At 36.3% G+C, this 22515-nt stretch overlaps 1 protein-coding gene across 1 annotated transcript in view; it reads left to right on the top strand.

Moving 5' to 3' along the window:
• myom3 (myomesin 3) overlaps nt 1-22515 on the top strand; it is a 72153-nt gene that overhangs the window by 18968 nt on the left and 30670 nt on the right. The window contains exons 3-11 of the mRNA XM_024267986.2: nt 258-411; nt 547-704; nt 3565-3657; nt 3977-4065; nt 6794-6838; nt 12863-13003; nt 13073-13234; nt 16476-16617; nt 18523-18722. Of these exons, the coding sequence (XP_024123754.1) occupies nt 258-411; nt 547-704; nt 3565-3657; nt 3977-4065; nt 6794-6838; nt 12863-13003; nt 13073-13234; nt 16476-16617; nt 18523-18722 (1184 nt within the window). The remainder of the gene's footprint in view (nt 1-257; nt 412-546; nt 705-3564; nt 3658-3976; nt 4066-6793; nt 6839-12862; nt 13004-13072; nt 13235-16475; nt 16618-18522; nt 18723-22515) is intronic.

The following is a 22515-nucleotide window of genomic DNA, read 5'->3' on the forward strand; positions in this document are numbered from 1 at the left end:
GTGTTAAAGAGCAACCAAATTTGTGTGGAAATGATTTCATCCTGACTTATTTTATTTTCCTAAAAAATGCCTTTTTGTGTAATTCTGAAATGAAGTCAAATTTTCAGATTTAAGTAAATTTTGTATAATTTATCAAGAAAGAGTAACTTTGATTAATGGGATGTTTTACTACTTTTGATTTGTAGGAAAGATGCTTTTAAAACAATCCTCAGCATATGAATGCTTCTAACGTTGGTTTTTTTTTTCAACTTTCTCAGGGAAATCCTGCAGGAGACGATGAGTGCTGACGAGGAGCATCACAGAGAATCGTGGACGATGTTTGGGAATGAGGTGGAGAAAGTGGAGCTGGATGTGATCAGAAACCAGCAAATGCTGCGTACTCGCGTTGACAAAATGGATCTTCGCAGGAAGGTATTTGTCTAAAAATTTGGATTAATTTAGTTTTCAAGTATCAACTTTGGGAGGTTTTGCTTTCCGAGAATCTGAAACTCATTTGGATTTTGGAAAAATTCTGCAAGTTTTTACTAATATGTGTTTGTGCTGCAGGCTCAAAAGAAGGCAGCTCAACACATGACGTATCTGGAGCGACTGAGTCAAAGGAGTCCAGACTTTCCCGTCCCTCTGAGGGCTCACATGGTCTGGGAGGGAATGACGGTGAAACTTTCTTGTACCGTTCAGGGCTGCCCACCCCCAAAGGTCACATGGTAAGAATGTGCGTTGATTAGATCTATTGCAAAAAAGATTCATATTACTAAAACATCAGGTTGACACAAACTGGGTCCTCCACAAGCTATATGGATAAACAAACTGCTTTTAAAGTGGAGGATTGCCCCTATTCCTATTAATTCGAGACTACATTTATAAAGTCAGGAAATGTTGACACTTGAGCATCTTTGAAACGGTCTGATCAAAAGGCTGCGTGCCCCGCTGGACCTCAGAGTCCAGGTAATTCATGAACGTTACCGTCCCACGTGGGAGAATTTAAGCTACATCTCCTGCTGCAAAACAAAGACAGAATAGGAGATGAGAATCTCTGATGTATCCCAGCGCTTTGATTCATGAAGTCGTAGCGGAGTATCAAGTAAGCAGAAGAATGTAATTTGATATTGTGTTGTACACTGGGGTTGTAACCAGCAGGCTAAGGTTAAATCCCAAGTGTGTGAAGAAGAGCAAAACCTTTTCAAACAAGTATGAAGGATTATTAGGGACAGCATAAAAATAAAACATATTTTTAAGCATAAAGATGTGAAATGAGAATTTTTTTTTAGAAGAATAAACAAATTTACAAGAAAAAAGTCAGTTTTACTGTTTGACTACCGCTCATACAAAATATGTTATCATGGCATATTCAAGAACTGTTTTTATGCAGACAGAAAAGGTTTTAAGTAACCAAGACAAGACTAAAAATCATAATTTCTCCATGTTCTAAAGGGCTTAATCTACTTCAGCTGCACATAAAGGGCTTTTACTTCTACTTTTGGCTGATTTTGTTTGCATGTATTTACGTACAACCAGCACAAAAACAGATTGAAATGCATGTTGGCAGCTCGTATCATGTCCATACCAGGCTAAATGTTGTTGCTGGTCACCTATTAACCAAACTCTAGCCTTTATCTAAGTTCATGTGCTCAAGAATAAAAGTTTAGCACTGGCTGTGTGAATTTAGAAAACTGTTTTAGTTAATTTTTTTTTACTCTAAAGAAAAAAGGTAAATAATTTACGAGAGTAAAGTTGTAAAATTATGAGAAAAAAGTTGTAATTTTACAAGGATAAAGACGTAAAATTGTTAGGAAAAAGTTAATAATTTTATAAAATAAACTCGTAGAATTATCAAATGCTAATCAACTTTATTTAAAAAGCGTCTTTAACACAGCCAAACTGCTATAAAGTGCTGTACATTAAAACACCAAGAACACTAATAGATAAAATATAAGCATAAAACAACTAAAAACCAAGACAGTAAAAACAGAGTTAAAACCGAGCAGAGTGTCATGGAACGTTATGGGTCTTAAGCTTAGTTTCAAACTTTGAGTAAGAGAGTTGATATTTTTCAAAGAGTTATAATTTTGTGAAACATTTTTTGAGAAATTCTGAGTTTAAAGACAGACATTTATGAGGCAAAATGTTGTTTACTAAGATGAACCGAAGCAACAACAACAAAAGAACCAATATTGTGTTTCACTAGAGACGTGGAGCGTTGTGAGGCGTTCCCTTACCATTGGTTCAACGAAATACCAAGTCTTTTAGTGAATCAACATTGTAAATCACGTGTCTAAGTTAAGTCCTGGGGGCCAGATCCGGCCCTCTTGGGAAGATCATTTTATTTTATTGTTATTTGTGGCCCAATGTTTTCTTGCGCTCATTTCTAACTTGTATAATTGACAAAATATCTTTTGTCAAAGAGTAAAATATTGAAAGTTATTTAAGGTTTAAATTGACTTATTCTGGAATAATATTCCTGCTTTTTTATTATTCATAATTTTGTTAAAAAGTTAAGATTTTAAAGTTTTAAAAATTGGCATTGTGATAGCTTTTGTACTATTTTGGCATTTACTAAGATTTTTTTAGGCTATTTTGCAGTTTAGCTAATATTTCAGCTACATGCTAGCTGTTTTGGCTCATTTAGGCTTTTTTTTGTTGTTTTTTTTTTGGCTGTTTTAGAGTTAGGCTAATATTTACATGCTAGATGTTTTGGCGAATTTAGGCTTTTTTCAGCCTTTTAGGCTATTTTGAAGTTTAGCTATTTTTTTCAGCTACATGCTAACTGTTTTGACTGAGTTTTTTTTAGGCTAATTTTGTATTTAGCTATATTGTAGCTGGCTATCAGCTTCAGCATTTTCAGCTATTAGCTTCAGTGATTTCAGCTTTCAGCTTCAATGTTTTTAGCTAATAATTTCAGCATCTTTAGTTGTCAGCACTAGCATCTTCAGCGGCCAAATTCAACTTACAGCATTCACACTAGCATTATCACAGGTAATGCTATATATCTAGTTCATAATTTTGTCAAAAAGTTAGGGTTTTAAAGTTTTAAAAATTTAGTTTTAGAGTGTTCAATAAATGTTTATCCTGTTCGGCCCGCGACCTAAGGTGTGTTTTGGATTTTGGCCTCTTGTGCGGTTGAGTTTGACACCCCTGTTGTAAGTATGAGGGCATTGAGAAGAATTTGCAGGACGCTGGGCCTCTTCAGAAGAAGATTCTTGACCCCCAAGGAGTAGATTTCTGCTGTTCACGCTGTCGGTAGTACAGTTGTTAGAGCTCCAAATGCATTATGGGACATGGATTCCTATGATAAACTAAAACCTCATGGCATCGCCATAAATAATAAATGAATTTAGTCTGCACTTAATATATATATTTTAAGAAAAGGATGGCTTTTTCCTTGTACAATTACGACTTTTTAAAAATAATTTTACATCTTAGTTCTCATAATTTTCAGTGTCTTTTCTCATACTTTTATGACTTTACTGTCGTATATTGTATTTTTATCTTTTAATTCTCCATTGTAAACAAGAAACAAATCTTCATTCTTTTTTTAAAATTGTATTTATTTATTTATTTTTTTAGGTACAAGAATGGGGACCCACTGATAATGACCGACCTACCATGGAATTACAGTTTCCAGCAAAGTTTTGGTCTCAGTTTCCTCGAGATCAGAAGGTTGGTTACCACCTTAAATCATGGTTGCTAATCTTTCTCCATTCAAATATATAGAGACGAGTGCAAGAACTGAGGCATGTAACTGTGACATCTTTGCCAATTATGAACTGAAAGAAGCTCAGAATTAAAGAGCGGCCTAACGAGATCAGATTATGGCTCCCAGAGCGCCATCTTCTAAAGGTTATCAAAATTAAAAACCTGGAAAGGGTTAGTCGCTTTATCCTCTATAAACCCGAGTCTTTGCATCATAAATTAGCATTTTCTTTGTTTTTTGTGTTTTTTTTCCCACTTTCTAACAAGTTAAATGTTCTTCACCAAGGTGCTCTCCTGATGATGCTGGCGAGTATAAAGCGATAGCCGGGAATCCTCTGGGGGAAGCTGTGACCTTTGGGACCCTGGTGGTAAACTGTAAGTTGTCCAGTCTAGCTCTAAAAATCACATGCAAATAGATCTAGAACACTAAAAAGTGTTGCCAAACTTCAGAGATGTTAATGTAAGAAGATCAGGAGGGTCAAAACAACATTAAGAGTAAATAGACTCATTTCTGTGCAGGTTTATCCAGAAAGATAAAATGTTAAAGAGCTTGTGTGAATAAAGTTTTCCTCCTAAGTGCTTTAAAAAGGCAGGCAGAGCATTAAGAACATTTTTAAAAGCATGCATTAAATGCAAGTTATAAACAGAATTGTTACTCGGCCAGATTTTATCTGATTAAGCGTTTTAGTATAAGTACATGCCATGTGTGATTAATAAAAAAAAACATATAAGAGGCTTTAGGGAGCTTGGATAAATTATGTAGATTCTTTCCAAATGCACTTCAACCACAAGAGACTGAAATATTAATTGTGTTTTATCCCCTTATGCAAACGTTTCCAGTAAGGCAACGCATGATTTAGTTTTGCACAAAATTCAAGCTGCATCCTTTAAATAAGCTTATATTTTATTTTTACACAAGATAATCGCACCTAAAAATGGTAGGACAGAGAGCCGGCTCCCAGCCATCACAACACTTCACAGAGAGCAAAAACAGGATGAGCTGCACGAGATTGACAGCAGCCGAGTCAAAGGAGCACACAGCAGCGTGAGATGGATAGATAACTGCAGCAGTGTTTAAAAAAGCAAATTAAGCTTTGCTCACCACTGACTGAAGCCTGTACTGTTGGTATTCTTCAGTCATCTGTGCTCCTGCAGCATCTTCAAGGTCATTAGGGAAATGGAAGCGTGCATCTCTCCCTTCAGCAGCACTGAAATCAAAATAAGCATCATCCGTCTTAAGAATAATCTCACATCCTTGTTGTAATTTTCCGTAATTTGCATGTTCAACGTTACTATATGAGCAAACCATAAATGAAGTACCTACCGAGGCCATGCAGCAGCTAAATAAGATCAAACACTTTTTTTACTCTTTCTCCAGCATAAAAGTTCAAATAAAATTCAAATTTCTACCAAATAGCAAATGTTTGACCAATTTTCCTTACAGTAAAATCTAGCTACAAGCTAATTGGTCACAGGTGTGTGATTGAGTTAATGAAGCCACACCCATCACCTTGGCAGGTGGGGTTTTACAAATTGATTTCAAAATAAAGCTTAAATCTCACCATCACATTTATTTGTGTTTTGCTTGAAAATTTAGCTGACTTGATCAAGAACTCATTTTTTATTTTCAAAATCATTTTTTTCGTTGATTTTGATGTATGATTTTGATTTCTTGAAAAACTTCCATCAACTGGAAGTTGAAATGAGATAAAATGATCCCACTACAAAAAACAGAATCACAATAGTAAATACAAATGTTAATTTTTTTTGCCTGAAAAAAAAAATCTCATAAATGTTTGCAGCAAAAGAAGCTTGATTCAAGAAAATATGTCATAGTAACTACTAGATTTGTTTTTCCCAAAACAAGAATTCTTGGTAAACCCATTTTTTCTTACACCATTTTTTGTTTATTTAAAGATAATTTTCCAAATTAAAAAATGATTTATTTGTAGGAGGCCTGTTTTTGCACTGTATAAAAAGAGGTCGTCCGAGCTGTCATGGGTCATAAAATGCATGGAGACAGCTGTCATGATGGTTTACAGTTGTGGCCACATTTCCATATTTATTTGTTTATTTACAGTGACCAAATTGGTAACAAATTAAATTTTTTCTGAATGTTTTTTTAAAAAACATAAGACAGAATAAATGTGAACAAAAACTAATTATTGTTTATATAGAAAGTTAATTATAAACTTATAATATATATACATATATAATCTTTATTTAAGCAGGTAAGCTTTTAAGAACATGTTCTTATTTATAATAACTATCTGGGAAGTGGAGAAATAATTATGGAGATAAAATAAACTCAATCCAATTTGTGCGTGCATAATTCTTTATTTGTAACTCATATAATACATTTTGTGCAAAAATTAAGAAATTAAAAAAAAATACTAAATACAATTTACACATGCATAAATTAAAATTACAACAGCTTGACAGAAATTACACATGCATTTTTTTTTTTTTTTTAATTTGGGCACAAATTGTTTGTTACACACAAAATCGCGGTTACCCACGAATGTGAGGTGAGACTCTTTTTAAGTCTCCAAGATTCATCCATAAGTGATGCGTTTAAATGCTGCTTGAATGCTCGGTCATCAAAGTTTTCTTATCAGCTGATTTGAACTGAAATAGAGAATAATATCTGGTGAAACTTGACATTTTCCCACTTTCTTAAACATATATGCCTGATCATTGATATAAATAATAATTTTATTTTTCAAAGAGATAAATGTTTTAAAAAATACATATTTAGACTTTTTTATATTAATTATCACGATATATCAGAGTCTCACGTCATGCTGTTGTTATCATAATTTGTGCATGAGTAAATTGGATTTAGTTTTTTTTATTTTTATTTTAGTACATATGCACAAAATGTTACAAATCAATAAATAGGCGGGCACAAATTGGGTTGAGTCTATTTTCTCTCCATAAATAATAGCTTAATACTACTATAAAAAGTACCGATGTTTGGTTACTTTCATTTCTTCTGCACTGTCCCTCCATCTACTTCACTTTCACAATGACATTTTTCTCTCCATCTCTGATCCTCCCCGCCTTCCTCCGATCCGTCCTGCTCTGCTTCTTTGTGATAAAGCGTATCAAGGAGCGCTGGCTGGTTCAGAGCACTCGCAGACCACCGGTAAGTTTCCAGGCAGGACCTGAAAAAGATTGTCCCCTTTCATTTTCACTGCCACTCTTTCAAGCCGCTCCCTCCCCTACTAAATGAGGCATGACTGTAACTTTGAAGACTGTGGTATAATACAGTGCTTGCATACTGTCTCTTCTTCTTAGACTCAGATGAGAAGGAGTGCCGCAGTGATGGTGTGCGTGTGTCCTTGAATTTTTGTTGGATTTTTAGGTCTACGGTGGCCCTGAAGTGCAAACTACATCAACAAATTACTCAATACAAAAAATACTGAAGATTAATTAAAGGAACAAAACAAGATAAATACTTAGATTTTAGAAAACCATCCCAGAAACAAAAATGTAATTCCAAAAAACAAAATACGGTTTCAAAATTTTTTTAAAAAGTTTAAAAAAATGTTATTCACAACTTCAACTAGAGTCAGATTGGCGTGAATCGCCTCAAACCAAAACATGAAAGTTGAACATGAATCTGCTGACCTACAGTCAAAACTTGGGAGATTTCTCTTTTAACTCTTTACTACAGTTTGTGCAAAACTCAAACCTCATCATCCAATCAGTGGCGTCCCCTAAAACCATACTTTCTCCGTTATAGGGCACCCCAAAGGTGCACTGTTAATGAATGGTCTATTTTCAAACTTATTCATGAATAAGGCGCACCACAAATGCTACAGTCACAAATACAGCTACCACTGCGTGATAGGGAGGCATCAGCAGAATCTTCAAGATTTCAGTTTTTTGACATTTGTTGCTGTAGTCATGAATGTAAACGGCGGTCGTCAGGCATTGGGGATCACGCCGTTATGATATTGGGTGACACCAGCAAGATTACTGACCACTGACCGCACGAATTATGCACAAATCGCTTGTTACGCACACACAAAACCACATTTACGCACAAATCTGATGCAAGTCTTTTCATGTCTCCAAGGTTCACCCGTGAGTTATGTGTTTAAATGCTTAAATGTTTTATTATCAACCGCTTTAAAATTAGATTTTGAATAATATCTGGTGAAACTTGACATTTTCTCACTTTCTTAAACAAATATTAATATAAAAGGCTCTAAATATGGGATTTTAAAGCAGTCAACACTAAAATGTCTTTTTTCAGGACTGCACTCTCCCTGCAGTTAATCAGCCCTACACCTCGCTCCAGAACAGGGAATTCTGGTCTGCATTTATTTCATATTTTTTTACTATTGTATGAGTTACAAGAATTACACACCCAGAATTACATGCACAAATCGGGGTGATACTCATTTCTCTCCACATTGGAGACCCCTCCTATCACTCAGTTATCACTCTGCTGCCTTCCTGCCACCCGCCTGTCACCACTACCACAACGCCACCTCAAAACGTGCCTGGGCGGCCACTGACCGAGCGGCCAAAATCCTCCGATCGCCTTAAATTTTTGACTTTTTCTTAAAACCTCTGTCAAGTCATAAATTAGTTAGTCAGAGTTCATAGTGATTATAACTACGGTTTGTGGCGAGCTACATGTTAGCCACATTAGCATATTCAAAATACCTGTAGCTACCAGTCTTGTTTGAATCACGTACAAAAAACTGACTGATACTGTTACACTATAACCATGTATTTACATTAACACCAAACATTATCTGAAAAAAATAAATCAAAAAGGCTTTAAATTGTGGAGAATACGTTACCCACCCCTTCCGGTTTCCTATTCTGTCTCCTTTTTTTTAGTATTTTGATTTCTCAATCTTACTTTTATTGTCCAAAATGTATTTGGTTTCACATCTTGATTTCTAAATGTTTTTTTTATTGTTTAATATTTGCTCTTCAGGGCCACCGTATGTGTCACTAGAAAAACGCTTCAGAGATAAATGGATTGACTTGTGCTAATTTGAGCTAAACCCAGTTATCTAAAGTACCTATTTTTCACATTGAGAGGACATTTTTAGGTCATTTGTGGAAAACAAAAAATTAAATCCTGCATGTACCCAGAATTATGTTCCTCTAAAGACAACAGGACTGTTTGTTTATTTGTTTGTTTCAAAGAGACAAAGGTTAATGGTTTATCAGACAAGGACCTCTTGTGGGTGTGTGAAAAATGACATCCAAAAACGGCTAAAATGCTGTCTGTCATTACGGTTAGGGAGCTCACTGTTGGAATTTACAGGAAATGGCCAGTTTTTCCATTTTGACTCTTAAATGCAACACGATTGGCGGTTTTTACAGGAGATCATAGCTTGTCATAGTTCAAACGTCTGCATTTGTTATGTCACACAACTCCATAAAATAGACCGTCATCCAAAATAAGTCTTTTTCATAATTTCCTGCTGATTAACAAAGACAGTTTAGTTATTTAAACTGATAATATCCCATTATTTCTGTGTATTTTAGGTACTTTGTGTCTTGTTTTTTGCATCCTAAAGTTCACAAAATACATTTGAGTTAGATGAGGAGTATCTACATTTTCTTTACAGAACATAAATCAAATGAGAATGATTGTTTCATCTGTTTCAACTCCTTGTTTTTCTTTCAAATGATCATCAGGCCAAACACAACGGTTTTATAGAAAGTGCTCAAACAAATTACGTCTCTGAAAGCAGCGCGCTCAGGAGAAGCCCTGCGAGGTGCAACATGATCCGCTACAGCCCTCACGCGAAGGAATTAAGTGGCAATCACTTTGAATGAAGCTTTATCAGCTTGTAATGGCATCAGGGAATGCTTGCTGTGAAAATGTGCTGAGGAATTTCATGCAGGCATTTTTGTCTAACTGACACTTTATTATCTCAAATGAAGCAGACCGTCCTTGCCAACACAAATCTCTCAATAAACAAAAGCACAAGTGTGGAAAATGTATTATTGTCCTGCTGAGAGAAGCACGGGGTTTGAATGATGCAAAGACCTGAGCTGTTTGTTTTAATAATGCTGTGTACACTGGAGCCCCGACTGGAAGGTAGAACAGATCATTACAAGCAGGACTTCACTGTCTCTGTGCACACTTACAAGGTTTTATTCCTTTGGTTCTTTGACAAATCAGAATTATGATTGACTGCTGAAGCAAAAAAGAGGAAATAATCCCACTTGGCTTTTCTGCTTTCTTTGTGCTGGTCTCCTCTGAGCGCCCACAGAGGAGCGGGTCATCCTTTATCCTTTATCACAACAGAACCAGTCAGCTGGGATAGAATTTTTGGGCCTATCATTTTCTCTTTTTTTCTTTTTTCTTGTCCCGTCCAGCAGGAAAGCAAACAGAAGCTGAAAGCTTCTTGCAATAGAAAGATTTTACTTTTTACCATTGTAGTTTTATTATTTTTGGACACTTAGTGTTTTTAAAAATCAACATTAGGGCTCGAACAATTAATTGTAATGATTCGATTCAAATACCTGGTAGTCAACAGTACAGGTGACGCTTTTCAGATTCCTTGTATTTCTTCAAGATAACAAATTAAATATACAAGAATAAACAAGAATAAATCACAAATTAATTCACATTTTAGTTTTTTTTAATTCCGCCCCCTGTTGTTTTTCAACATCAAATGAATACAAATGGCACATGGCGCCACACTGTCATGTCTGCAAAATTCAAACTAGACTGTAATGATGGCTTGACCATTATTTGATGCCATCACATGTGTGTTGTTTCAATTTGAAACAATTTTATTAAGTTACCTCAGATAAATGGATCTAGTTGGATTGTAGAAATCTCTCTATATATATATCCAAAAGCATTTGTTTACCTGCCTTGACTCACATATGAACTGAAGTGCCATCCCAATCCTAACCCACAGAGTTCAAAAGCATGTTGGTCCACCTTTTGCAGCGATTACAGCTTCAACTCTTCTGGAAAGGCTGTCCACAAGGTTGAGGAGGGTGTCAAACTCAATCGCACAGGAGTCCAAGATCCATGGCAGTCACGGGTCGAAGAGAATAAGCATTTATTGAACACACAAAAACCAAACTTTAAAAACTAAACTTTTTAAAACTTAAATATGAATAAAACAGACAGGAATATTATTCATGAATAAATTAACTCAAAAGTTAAATTTTACTCTCTTTAAAAAATGTATCCTGTCAAAGTTAGAAATAAAGCAAATGGTAAAAGAAAAAACATTCACACTTATTTACTTTATTGTCATTGCATTTAAAAAAATTAATGTAAATTTTAAACATCCCAAAAGATTTTGCTCCCCATAAAAGTAATTCCTGTCAAAATTATGCAAATATGAACATCCTGCAGAACAGAACAAACAAAGCACGGAAATAAAATTTAAAGTTGTGCTTTTCAGCAAAAAAGAAATCCCTCTGTTTTCTTTGTGTGGTTTTATCAGAGCTGGATTCCTGGCATTGTTTTTTAGCTTCTGTTTGGTATGTGAGGTCCCGCCTATGACTTTGTGAACCGTATCGACATGTCTACAATATATAAATAGCTCGTAAAGAATGACATTATTAGCATTCGCTGAGAAAGCTAAAGACACGCGATGACCCAGTTTATTAGGGGTCGCACAATTGAGGCTGCGTTCCTTCAGAGTACATTTGCTGTTTCACCTCAAAGCCTGCGGCGTTATTGTAATGAAAACATGCAAAAAACACCAATTTTGAGGCTAAAAAGGATTAAAAGACATTCATATAAATGACATTTAGTGAACGTATTAGTGGACACATTTTTATTTTATTATTAGTTACGATAGCCTATAGGTGAGGCACTAGCTCACCTGCCTCTCCTGATCACATGTCCGGCTCTAAATTTGCCCGCAAATTTAGAGCCTAAACCACATGTGTCAAAGTCAAGGCCCGGGGGCCGGATCCGGCCCTCCAAGTAATTATATCCGGCCCCCCAGATCATTTTATTTTATTGTTATTAATGGCCCAATGTTATCTTGAGCTTATTTCTAACTTGCATAATTTTGACAAAATATGTTTTTATGGAGAGTAAAATATTGAGAGTTATTGAAGGTTTAAGTTGATTTATTCTGGAATAATATCCCTGCCTTTTTATTATTCATAATTACCTTAAAAAGTTATGGTCTTAACGTTTTAAAAATTGGCATTCTGATAGCTTTTTGGACTAATCTGGCATTTACTAAGATTTTTTAGGCTATTTTGGAGTTTAGCTAATATTTCAGCTACATGCTAGCTGTTTTGGCTAATTTAGGCTTTCCTTTTTAAGTTTTTATTGACTGTTTTGGAGTTAGGCTAATATTTACATACTAGCTGTTTTGGCTAATTCAGGCTTTTTTCAGTTCTTTAGCCAACTTTTGAAGTTTAGCTATTTTTTCAGCTACATGCGTACTGTTTTTGCTAACTTTTTTAGTTTTAAGGCTAACTTGGCATGTAGCTAATATTTTAGCTGGCCATCAGCTTCAGTGTTTTCAGATATTAGCTTTAGCATTTTTAGCTATCAATTTCAGAATCTTCAGCAATCAGCACTAGCATCAAAATTCAGCTTACAGCATTCACGCTAGCGTTCTCACGGGTAATGCTATATATCTAGTTCATGATTATATTAAAAAGTTATGGTTTAAAAGTTTCAAAGATTTAGTTTTAGTGTGTTCAATAAATGTTTATCCTGTTCAGCCTGCGACCTAAGGTGTGTTTTGGAGTTAGGTCCACTCTGCGATTGAGTTTGACACCTCTGGCCTAAACCGTCCAATTGGGCGGAAATCTGGCAACATTGGTGTGCAGCAGACGCACTTCATGATGGGATCTGTAGTTAAAATGTGACATGCTGCCGGCCGGGCGATCAATACCAACAATATAAAATGATCTTGCAGGCCGGGTATTATTTCACAGCAGGGTGCAAATGATCTGCAGCCCTAATGTTGGCACGTGGTTTATAGGAATTTTTGACCAATCTTCCAAAAGCATATTGGTTAGGTCACAAAAGGTTTACCCAAATGTAGAACAAAGTGAGGGAGTGTTGAGAGGCAGGTTGGAATTGGCCCACATCAGACATCCGCACCAACATCTCCAAAATCTCCCATTTGCTTGATTTCCTCTTATCTAATTCACACATTCCCCCTTAAATCTGAGTGTCTCTCATCTCTATTAGCTTTGGAGCTGCAACCAGAAGCCCAGTTTGACTCCACCTTCTCTCCAACCTGGGCTAAAGAGGGCACCAGCTTCACCCTGCAGTGCACCTTCACCAATCCTTTACTACCGTTCCAGCAGGATGTCAGCTGGTTCAGAGATGGTGAGTAAAGGTTCATTTATTTTTCTTCATGTTTCTTTTTGCTCTCTATGATTTTATGTAATTCTCCAGGTGTACAGCTGCATCAGTCCAGCTCTACAGATATTACAACCTGTGACAACAAGGCTACCATCACTATAGGAACTGCACACAAGGAGTATGAGGGTTTTTACACAGCCAAGCTGAGGACCAGGGATGGAGTCCAGGAACACAAGTCTTTTGTCTACATCAAAGGTAAAACCCAAGATATTCTAGAAAATATTTTACTGCACTCCAAAATCTTTAGAGAGTGTTTAGATTTCGAGAAATTCTAGTGATATATTTTACAGCCAATTTTTCAACATATGATCTGACAACACATTCTCACTCCCAACTTGTCATGTATGGACGGATGGTTCGGCCCCCTTCAGCACTACTTTTTGTCATTTCGGGTGTCCACAACTCGTTGTTTCTCAACGTGCTGGCTGTTCCTATCAAATCAGGGTCTAACTTATTCAGCCTTTTTGAAGGTCAAAGTCCCAAATTTCCCTTTTACAAGTTTCCTCAGTTCAGAAACATCTTCTGCAGGTCGGTAACTTCATTTGATTGAATGTTCATTCTCTCTTAAATGTTTGTATCTCCTTTAAATGTGGATGCTAACAATCAGACGCTAACTTCAGCTGCATTTCAGGTGTGATGAATAAAAGAAGCAAAACAGAATAACACAACTATCGTAAAAATGATATTTTCTGAATATAATAATAAACAAGACTTCTTCGTGTCTGTAACTTTATTATTATGGGCGTATATGAAACTATGGTAAGTTGTCTGGAAACAGTAGCTTTATGTCTCTCTAAAATCGAAAACTGTTTTTCAGTTTCCCCATTTGCTCTTTTCTCCCCGAAGAAACTTTTCAAATACGTCTTTTTGTTTGACTTTTAATAACTTTTAGCTTTGACTTTTCATATAATGGTCATTATGGTCCGAGCTTCCGCTTAACCCTTTAACACCTGAGGTGTCGCCGGTGACGCTTAAACGAAAATCTTTAGCATACTTTAACTTTTCAACCGTTAACACGATCAACGTAATTCTAGTATTATTAGAATTATGTTGATCGTGCAAACAATTAAATAATTACATTAAATCAAAGAACATAAACATTGAAGCTCTGGTGTTAACGGGTTAAGACAGGCAGATGTGGTGAACAGAATGCAGTAGTTTTCTAAAATGAAACTTACTTTAGAATTAAAAAAAATACAATACTGCAAAGAATCATGGGAACAGCTAGCATGTCAAAAAACGATAAGTTGGGGGACACCTAAAACGTCAAAAAGTGACACAAAGGGGTCCCTAACCAAACGTCAACATGTGACGACTTGGGAATGAGAATGATTTGGATCTGAAACCTTACAGACCCACTCCAATTGAAAATGGTGTGTTTGACATGTTCTGGTGGCATTTTTCTAATAATCTGAAAAACCCGAAAATTCAGCTTAAAATTATATCCAGAGAACTGAACGCACTATATCTCCCAGTGACCCCAGCGCACAGTTCCAGGGTGTCGCTCACCTGATTCTCATCTGCCAATCAACACATGCCACTCAAGCACTGCACAGAGCCTTGCTCAGTGCGAAGTATTGTTTGTGCCACTCTGCCTGCATCACTGAGCGTTTCATCCGGACCTGATCTGCCTGCCTCGACTCTCGCCTTGATCCTGACTTCTCAAGTTTCTTCTCTGACGATCCCATTCTCGTTGCTGACCTCTGCCTTCCTGACCCTGATTTAGATTTGGGGATTTTGAAACCTGCTGCAGTTGGAACCAGCCGTCTGCCCGTTCTGTGACATCTCCAATATTGCTCGCTATTTTGGCTGCACTGGTTGGGTATTCGAGGAGAATAAGTGAATAAATTACTCAGCTGTAGGTGATGGTAAAGGGGGCTGGGGTTGCTCCACCCCTGTGGCCCCACCCACGACTCAGAGAAGAATTTTAAATGAATACCGTTTCTCTGAAAAATGTATGTCCCAGAAAAGGACTTTTTTTTAAATTTGGGCTAAAAACATAATCATAATTAAAAAAAAAAAAACAAAAAAAACACTGAGGATAAAAGATGTTACTGAAAACAACAAAAATCACAAAGCGGACCATAAAAGTTAAATGTTAGAGATGCTTGTCTTTCTAAATGAAAATGAACGCTAGTCTGCATATTAGTGCTTACCCCAAGAGCCTGAATGTTGCTGAATCTGCTGTTGAAACCCAAAAAGACTCCATAATGAGCAATGTCTGGATATATACATTTCTTTGCTTTCCCAAATGCCAAAACTGTATGACAAATAAAATGCTGCCTTTGCAGTAGTAATGTTATTTTTCAGTTTTTGCTCATGCACTTTGATTTAAAAAAAAAAACAAGTTCTCGGCCTTGTTAGTCTGCCAGAAAGCTCGTAATGCTCTGAAAATACTGTCAGGGCTCAGAACAACCTGCTGTTCAAAGTTGTTGCATTATCTCTTTAAAAATCTGACATGTGCTCGGGAGTGACCTTGAAACGGTTGAGGGTGAAATCTCTGTTTGGAACGTCACGCTGGATAAATAGTGTTTTGTGCAAATCCTCTGCCCCAAACACCATTTGTATTCCGGTTCTGCCTTTTATTTCTTGTCCGCGACCAGCGGGGGATTCATATGCTGAAATTGCACCATCAATCAAAGTGTTCTGCAGCTGAGAGCTTGTTAACGTTTTCCTGTGAAAGTATACATTCTTCATGGACTCGTGTTCCTTTTGTTTGCTGTCTGCAGCGTATATAGAAACCAGAGGAAAGCTGTCACTTTTCGAATCTCCCCAGTGTTGCGAGGACTCCTGGCACACAGGCAGCTTCTGCATTTTTACTGGTGCTGATGAAACGGCGTGATATTTCAAGGCTCATTCATGAGCTTTGTTATAGCATTTTAAGTACACACATTTATTTCAGGCAAATAAATCTCCTACAACATCGAATTCGAGAGCCGTGTCTTCATCGCACTAATTAGTAAATGAAGGAACTTCTCGGCATGTGTACTTACCCCTTTATTTCCCCCTTAATTCTGCTGCTGTGTTTGGATTAACAACAAGCATGACAGTAAAGCAAAACTATATGTAGAAATATGATGGATTTTATGCTTATTTTTAATTATTTGAAATAAAGTGCAGGGGCGGAGCAATGGGGGGCCAGAGGGGGCATCTGCCCCATGAACACTCCCCAATTTTAAGTATAATTACTGAAAAAAATAAGATATTATCAATACAAGCTACTTTTTATTATTTTAAAACAATAAAAATGATTAGTCTTATTTTTGATTAATCTGAGGAGGTCAAAGTCTAACAACAAATCACATTACATCACATTTATCCACTCACAATGACTTTCTTGTTTTCTCTAATCCACATGATTTATTTTTCTGATCAACCCCAACATTCGACTTTTGTACATTTTACACTTTTACACCTCTTGACTCTCCGTCCTCAGATGCGTCCGCCGCGGCGTTGGGCGGTCCTGCTTCTCCTCTGGCTGTGCAGGTGTCAGATGTCAACAGAGACTACATCTTCCTGACCTGGCAGCCGCCCAGCGCAGATGGAGCGTCACCTGTTGAGGGTTACATTGTGGAAAGGTATTTCTCTAAATTAATTAGGCAACAGGATAATTTTATTAAATCTATTTGACTTGACGTAAATTTTAGATTAAACGAGTTCGAATTCAATCATCTTTTTTAAAAACACTATTTTCATTGGTGGGTCTTTAATGGTTTTTACTTGTATTTTCTTATACCTCATATTTTAATTGAAATTATGCAAATAGACAAAACTGTTTTGGAGAACTTCTTAAAATGTATATTTAAATAAAAGCCGAATGAGGTATTTTAAAGACCCACTCCAATAAAATTTGTGTTTTTGCTGTTTTTAACATATTCTTGTGGCATTTTTCTGATGATGGCGGATATATATAAAGAAAATTAAGCTTAAAACTGCATTTTGGAGTATTTTTTATATTAAAATCACTGTGAATCGGGAGCAGACGAAAAAAATGCAACAATCGTCTGACCACAAGCTTCCCACTCTGCTCCATTCTGATGCATCCACTTGTAGACAAATATTTCCATGTATGTCTTTGTTTACATCTGGCCCAACGCTGTACGGCTTGGATGGCTCCAATATTGTACACAATTTTTCCACTTTCTTATTTTATTTTTTATTATTTTGTATTCTATCTTTTACCTGTGTTTTATACTTTTATGTGTACTGTCTATCTCTTAAACTCTATTTTATTTCTTTTAACACCGACCTACCAAGGAACTCCAGAAGGAAATATTAGCCTGCAGCTATAATCTGGCATATTTACCGTACGTTTGTTTTAATGTTCATGAAAATGTCCCGTTCTTAATAAGGTCAAGTAAATGAAGAATATTTTAAGGATATTTTAAGGAAGCCGGAGAGTGTTGGTGTTAACCAGCTTGTTTTTGTTGCACCAGTAATGTTATTTTGGAGTCATGAGGGGCTGTAAAATAGTGGAAGAGCATGTAAACAGATGGATGATGGGAAATGGGGGAAGGCTTACTCTGCGCCAACAGCCCCACCCTCAACTAAGAGGTGAATTTCGAATGAACTCATGCTGCTCTGCAGAAACTATGTCCTAGAAAACAATACAGTTGTTTTTTAATTGTGGTTAAAATGGGCATAACCATAATTTTAAAAGTACTAAATGCTTTTAGCATCAAAAGATGATCAGAATGAAACTTTAATAAATGATTTGCGGATGTTTGGTACTTTGAACAAAAGTTGCATAATTGGAGAAACTTCTAACTTTACTTTGTTGCATATTGTTGAATTAAAAATGATGTAATATAATGGCATTAGTTTGTTTATCATTTATCATGAACACGTAATGAAGCCGTCTCCTGCTGTTATAAGTGCAGAATTTCTGTTCTCACTAAGTTTCCAGCCGTCGGCGTCTTCTGGCCTCTGTGAGAGCGGACTGACGGTCCAATATCCCCGACTCCTGAAATCTGTGCATTTGTGTTGAAAGGTTTCAGTGCAGATGCATTTTCATTCTGCTTTGTACATTTCTGAGAATCTCTTTCTGTGTGTTTGACCTTGTAAAAACATGCTTTTCCTCATTGTTGGTGGTTATAAAATGTGCGATGTCTACTAGTTCCCTAGCAACCCCTTTAATGGACACAAAATTGCACCGTTTTCTTTCTTTGTTTTGTACAAGTGGAAATATTTTTTTTAATTCAGTACCATCTGAGTTTTATCTTTGAAAATCTTTTTTGCTTTGTGCTTGTAGGTTTTCAGGAGATGATCCTTCACAATTGTCAGCCTTGGCAGTGTCTGTGCTGACGTGCTGTGTGGGCTGCAATGTTTTACAGCTCGTTTTATGATGTTGTGGCCTTTAAGGCTGCTCATAACATCACGCGCTTGCTTTCTTGTTTACCTCTTATTCAAATGTGCCTCTCCTCTGTTTTTGCTGTGGCATAAACATTATTTCTGCTGCATTGATTTATGTCTCTCTCTCTCAGATGTGAACAGGGTCAGGATGAGTGGGTGCGCTGCAACGTGCATATTCAAAAGGCGTGCCACTTCCCGGTGTTTGGGTTGAAGGATAGAACTCTGTATCGGTTCAGAGTTCGGGCCGTGAACCAAGCCGGAGCAGGACGCCCATCCAAAGCCACGGAGGACGTCCTGACCGGAGACCCTCTGGAGCACACCAGGACGACGGGTATGCTTTCAACGCTCTCGACATTTGGTTGTCAAATTAAGCAAAACAGTAAAACTACAGCTTATACCTGCAAGTTTGCTTCAAAACACAGACAATATGCTGCTTAGATTTTCAACAAAATTGTCAAAAACTAAATACATTTTAGTGGCATCTAAGATAAAGATAACATTCTTTTCATTTCATATTGTTTTCACTCCATTTTTCCTCAGAATTAACATGGCACACACTGTAGAGATCAATCCATTAAATAATAAACCTTATTAATGAATAACTTTTCATGTCAACATATCCTCCTAACTACCAGTGATGCAAATGTTTCCTCTGTAGAGGACATTTCTAAACTCCCGAATTACCTCTTTTTGGTCTCTACAGAGAATATTTGGGGCTTCATAGTGATGTCAAATGTAAAGGGGCGGAGCTTTGGGAAGTATAGTTTTTTGGTGAATTAAAATAATTTTGATTGGTTAGCAAATATATTTTTTCTTTAAATTGCTTTACATGAACAAGAGCAATAAACAACAAACACATAATAGAAATAATTGAAAATAAAAACATAATGAACAAAGCCAATTCGACTGAATTAAAATTATAATAATTATAATATATATTCACTGTATATACTGCAGAAAATAAAATACTGCAGACATAAAAGTGCTTAGAGATCTACTTATCTTACTGTTGATGTGTTTTATTCACAAAAATTACACTTTTGAGTTAACACGCTATAAAGTTAAACATTTCAGATAATAAAAATGAAGGGAAACATTTTCTCTCTGGCCTGTCTTTGTACAAAAGCTGAATATTATATATTCATCTCATAAAATATTATAATTAATCACAATATTTTATGAAATAATAATAATATGATAATTTGACAGCACTAAGCAAACGTTGTTGGGTCCAGGAAGTCTGTTCTACAGGTCAGGATGATAATAGTCAAATGCTGCCTAGCTGTGAGTTTTGATTCTTACTGTGGGAAATTAAGAGTTCTCTAAGTAACAGATCTGAAGGATAAAGTAGAAAACTATATTAGGATATTTGAAAACTTAAAAGTGAGAATCCATTTGGAGCTGATAGACTTCTTATGATCCCTGTTAAGAGGTGAACAACCGAGTTCTGAAGTGAAGTTTGATGCTGGCAGTAGTGACTTCTTGCTGTTGTGTGGAGAAATATCTGACCGTTTGTAGTATTTTATTAAAATGTTTAAGCTGGGTTGCCTCTTGTTGGCCTGCTAGCTGCAACTTTATAGATACATATATTATTTTGTAGTGGTTCTTTTACAGGCTTTGGTTGGTTTAACTGCTGCCTTTCAACTCTTTTCTTTTCTCTTTCCTCATCTCTTTCTATGGAGACTGGCATTACCGTTAAGCCAAAACCAGCTGAGAAAAGTTTAAAATATATTAAACTTCTCTCCCTCTAAATTCACTTTCATTCTCCATATTTATTTATTTTATCTCAAAACTGGAGACTGATATTTAGTCATTTCTCTTAATAATTTAAGCAGTGCCTATAGTGTTTTAATATGTACAAATAACCGATATAGACTATCTAAAGATAGTGATCTTGATTCATAAGGTTTTTGGTGACTCAAAAGGAAAGTAGGGAACCTTTGGTTGTAGGTTGGGTTCTTGTTTCCTGCATTGAAGTGTTCTTGGGCAAGACCTGGGTAGATGGCACCTGACATGTAAAAAGCACTTTTTGGTTTTGAAGAAGGTGCAACTCAGAGCAGTAATCCTTTGGAATGTGCTTGTATTTAGTTATCCTCAATAGTACAATTAAAACTCCTAATCATGACTATATCTATACATTATCATGGGGTCTGTTTGCTGAAATCTTCTGTTTTTTGGTGCTTTTCTTTAAGCTGGTCTCCACCTGCTTCTTCATCATCGCTCCAGCTCAGCTCTGAGCTATCTTCATTTTACAGCCATGAACATCAGAATAATAAACCAGCACAGAGGACTCAAGTTAAACCATGCATAAAGAATTCCATTAGCAAAAATATTCAAAAAAACTTCCCACAATGTTCACCCAAATTTCAGAAAACCCATTCCAATGTTTATGTTGGTTTTAACATGTTCTTGTAGCATTTTTCTTATACATTAGAAATCTCAAATTTGCAGTTCTGAGAATTGCTCCATTCAAATAATTGTCAATCAGGAGAAAACAAAAAAAATGTTTAAAAAACAGATCATTTATGAAGAAATAAATATGCTGGGTTGGCCACATGCTCACTGATACTTTACATTCTGCTTCCACTCGTAGACGGATAGATCCATGTACGTCTTCGATGTCATCATCTGTGTTGGGATCTGGATTCAAACTGTACGACTGGATAGCTCCGATATTGGTCGCTCTTTTTTGCTGCACTGGTAATGTTAGACTGGAAGTATGATGGTCTGCAAGCTAGCAAAAGATGGTGTAAACTGCAGAAACTTAATCCTAGAAAAAGATTAGCTTAAAAACTGCATAATCATAATTAAATCCCCACTGGTAATGCTTTTACAATAACTCAGTAGATAATTGGAGTGAAACTTTTATAAAATATCCAGAATAAATATAACTCCCAGGTGTGATGAAGCTGCTGGAGACCTCACCTCTGATGTCTTCACCAATGGTCTCTGTATCTACGTTGTCGCTATGATAGCTGCTCTGCTTTGCCTGTTCATGTTCTTATGGAAAGACTCTCCATGGAAGTGTCTGCTGAATCTATTAGGAATGTAACTGTGAGGGAAAAGGGTCTAGATGTGCACACCACCGACACACTGTGCTGCATAAATTGAGTACACAGCTCGGTAAGGGAGTCTTTATGGGTTGTTAGGTGAAGACGGAACGTGCAGAAAAGTGTGCAGCTTATCTTTTTCTGGTAGTTCGTTGGGTATTTATGTCCAGCATCTGTGAGTGGTACAACTAAAGTCTCACTTGCTGTGTACACATATGTGCAAAACGTTATCGAAATTCTAGAAATGTAAAAAAAAAGCACAATTTTGCAAGTACACTGTTTCCATTAAATCATAATTATGCAAATAAACACAAACCAAATCACGTGACAAGTCATTCAAAAACAATGACGGATGTGAACCAACTTTTATTTAACAGCAGATGCATTTAAATTTCTACCACAGCACTAGCGCTCATCATCTATCAAAGGAGACGTCGGCGTCTTATTCAGACCATGGAGTGGCGAGCTATGTGGGAGTGGCTACAGATGAAGGGATTCTGGGAAAGGATTTTATAGAAAAGTTGTGGATCCAACAATTGAAAAGAGCCAATGAGGAAACAGAAGAAAATATTTTAATTTCAATAGTTTCATTTAACCAACAAGTGTTTACTCCAATATGGATTTATTGCAACTATTGTTCCTGCCGCCATAATAATAATGTATAATATTCTGCAACCGGCCGTCTAATGTTACGAGAATACTGCTACTAAAGTTTCTCAAACATTTGATTTATGATTATTTTTTAGAAAATAGCAGTTTTATTGATTGCTTTTCTTTCTTTTTTATACTTATTCATTGTAGCTTAAAAGTCAGACGAAGCTGAATTCGCTTTTCTTAGCTTCCACTTCGACAGTTTTCAGTTAAGGAAAAATCTTTATCACATTTTATTGGTTCATACGCAAAATCTAGTGATAAATCTAGCTCAGCACACTTCTGTTGAGCTGTGTGATGCGGTGGGACATCTTGTGACCCTCACTGTGGTATCTGGTTGTTGGTCATGTGACTTATTTAATTAGAAAAAAAAGGGTTTCCATGGCAGTTTTGCAAAATATGTCCATTTCAAAGTGCCTCAAA

Source organism: Oryzias melastigma, linkage group LG16, assembly GCF_002922805.2.
Source record: "Oryzias melastigma strain HK-1 linkage group LG16, ASM292280v2, whole genome shotgun sequence".
In the NCBI taxonomy this organism is placed as follows: Eukaryota; Metazoa; Chordata; class Actinopteri; order Beloniformes; family Adrianichthyidae; genus Oryzias; species Oryzias melastigma.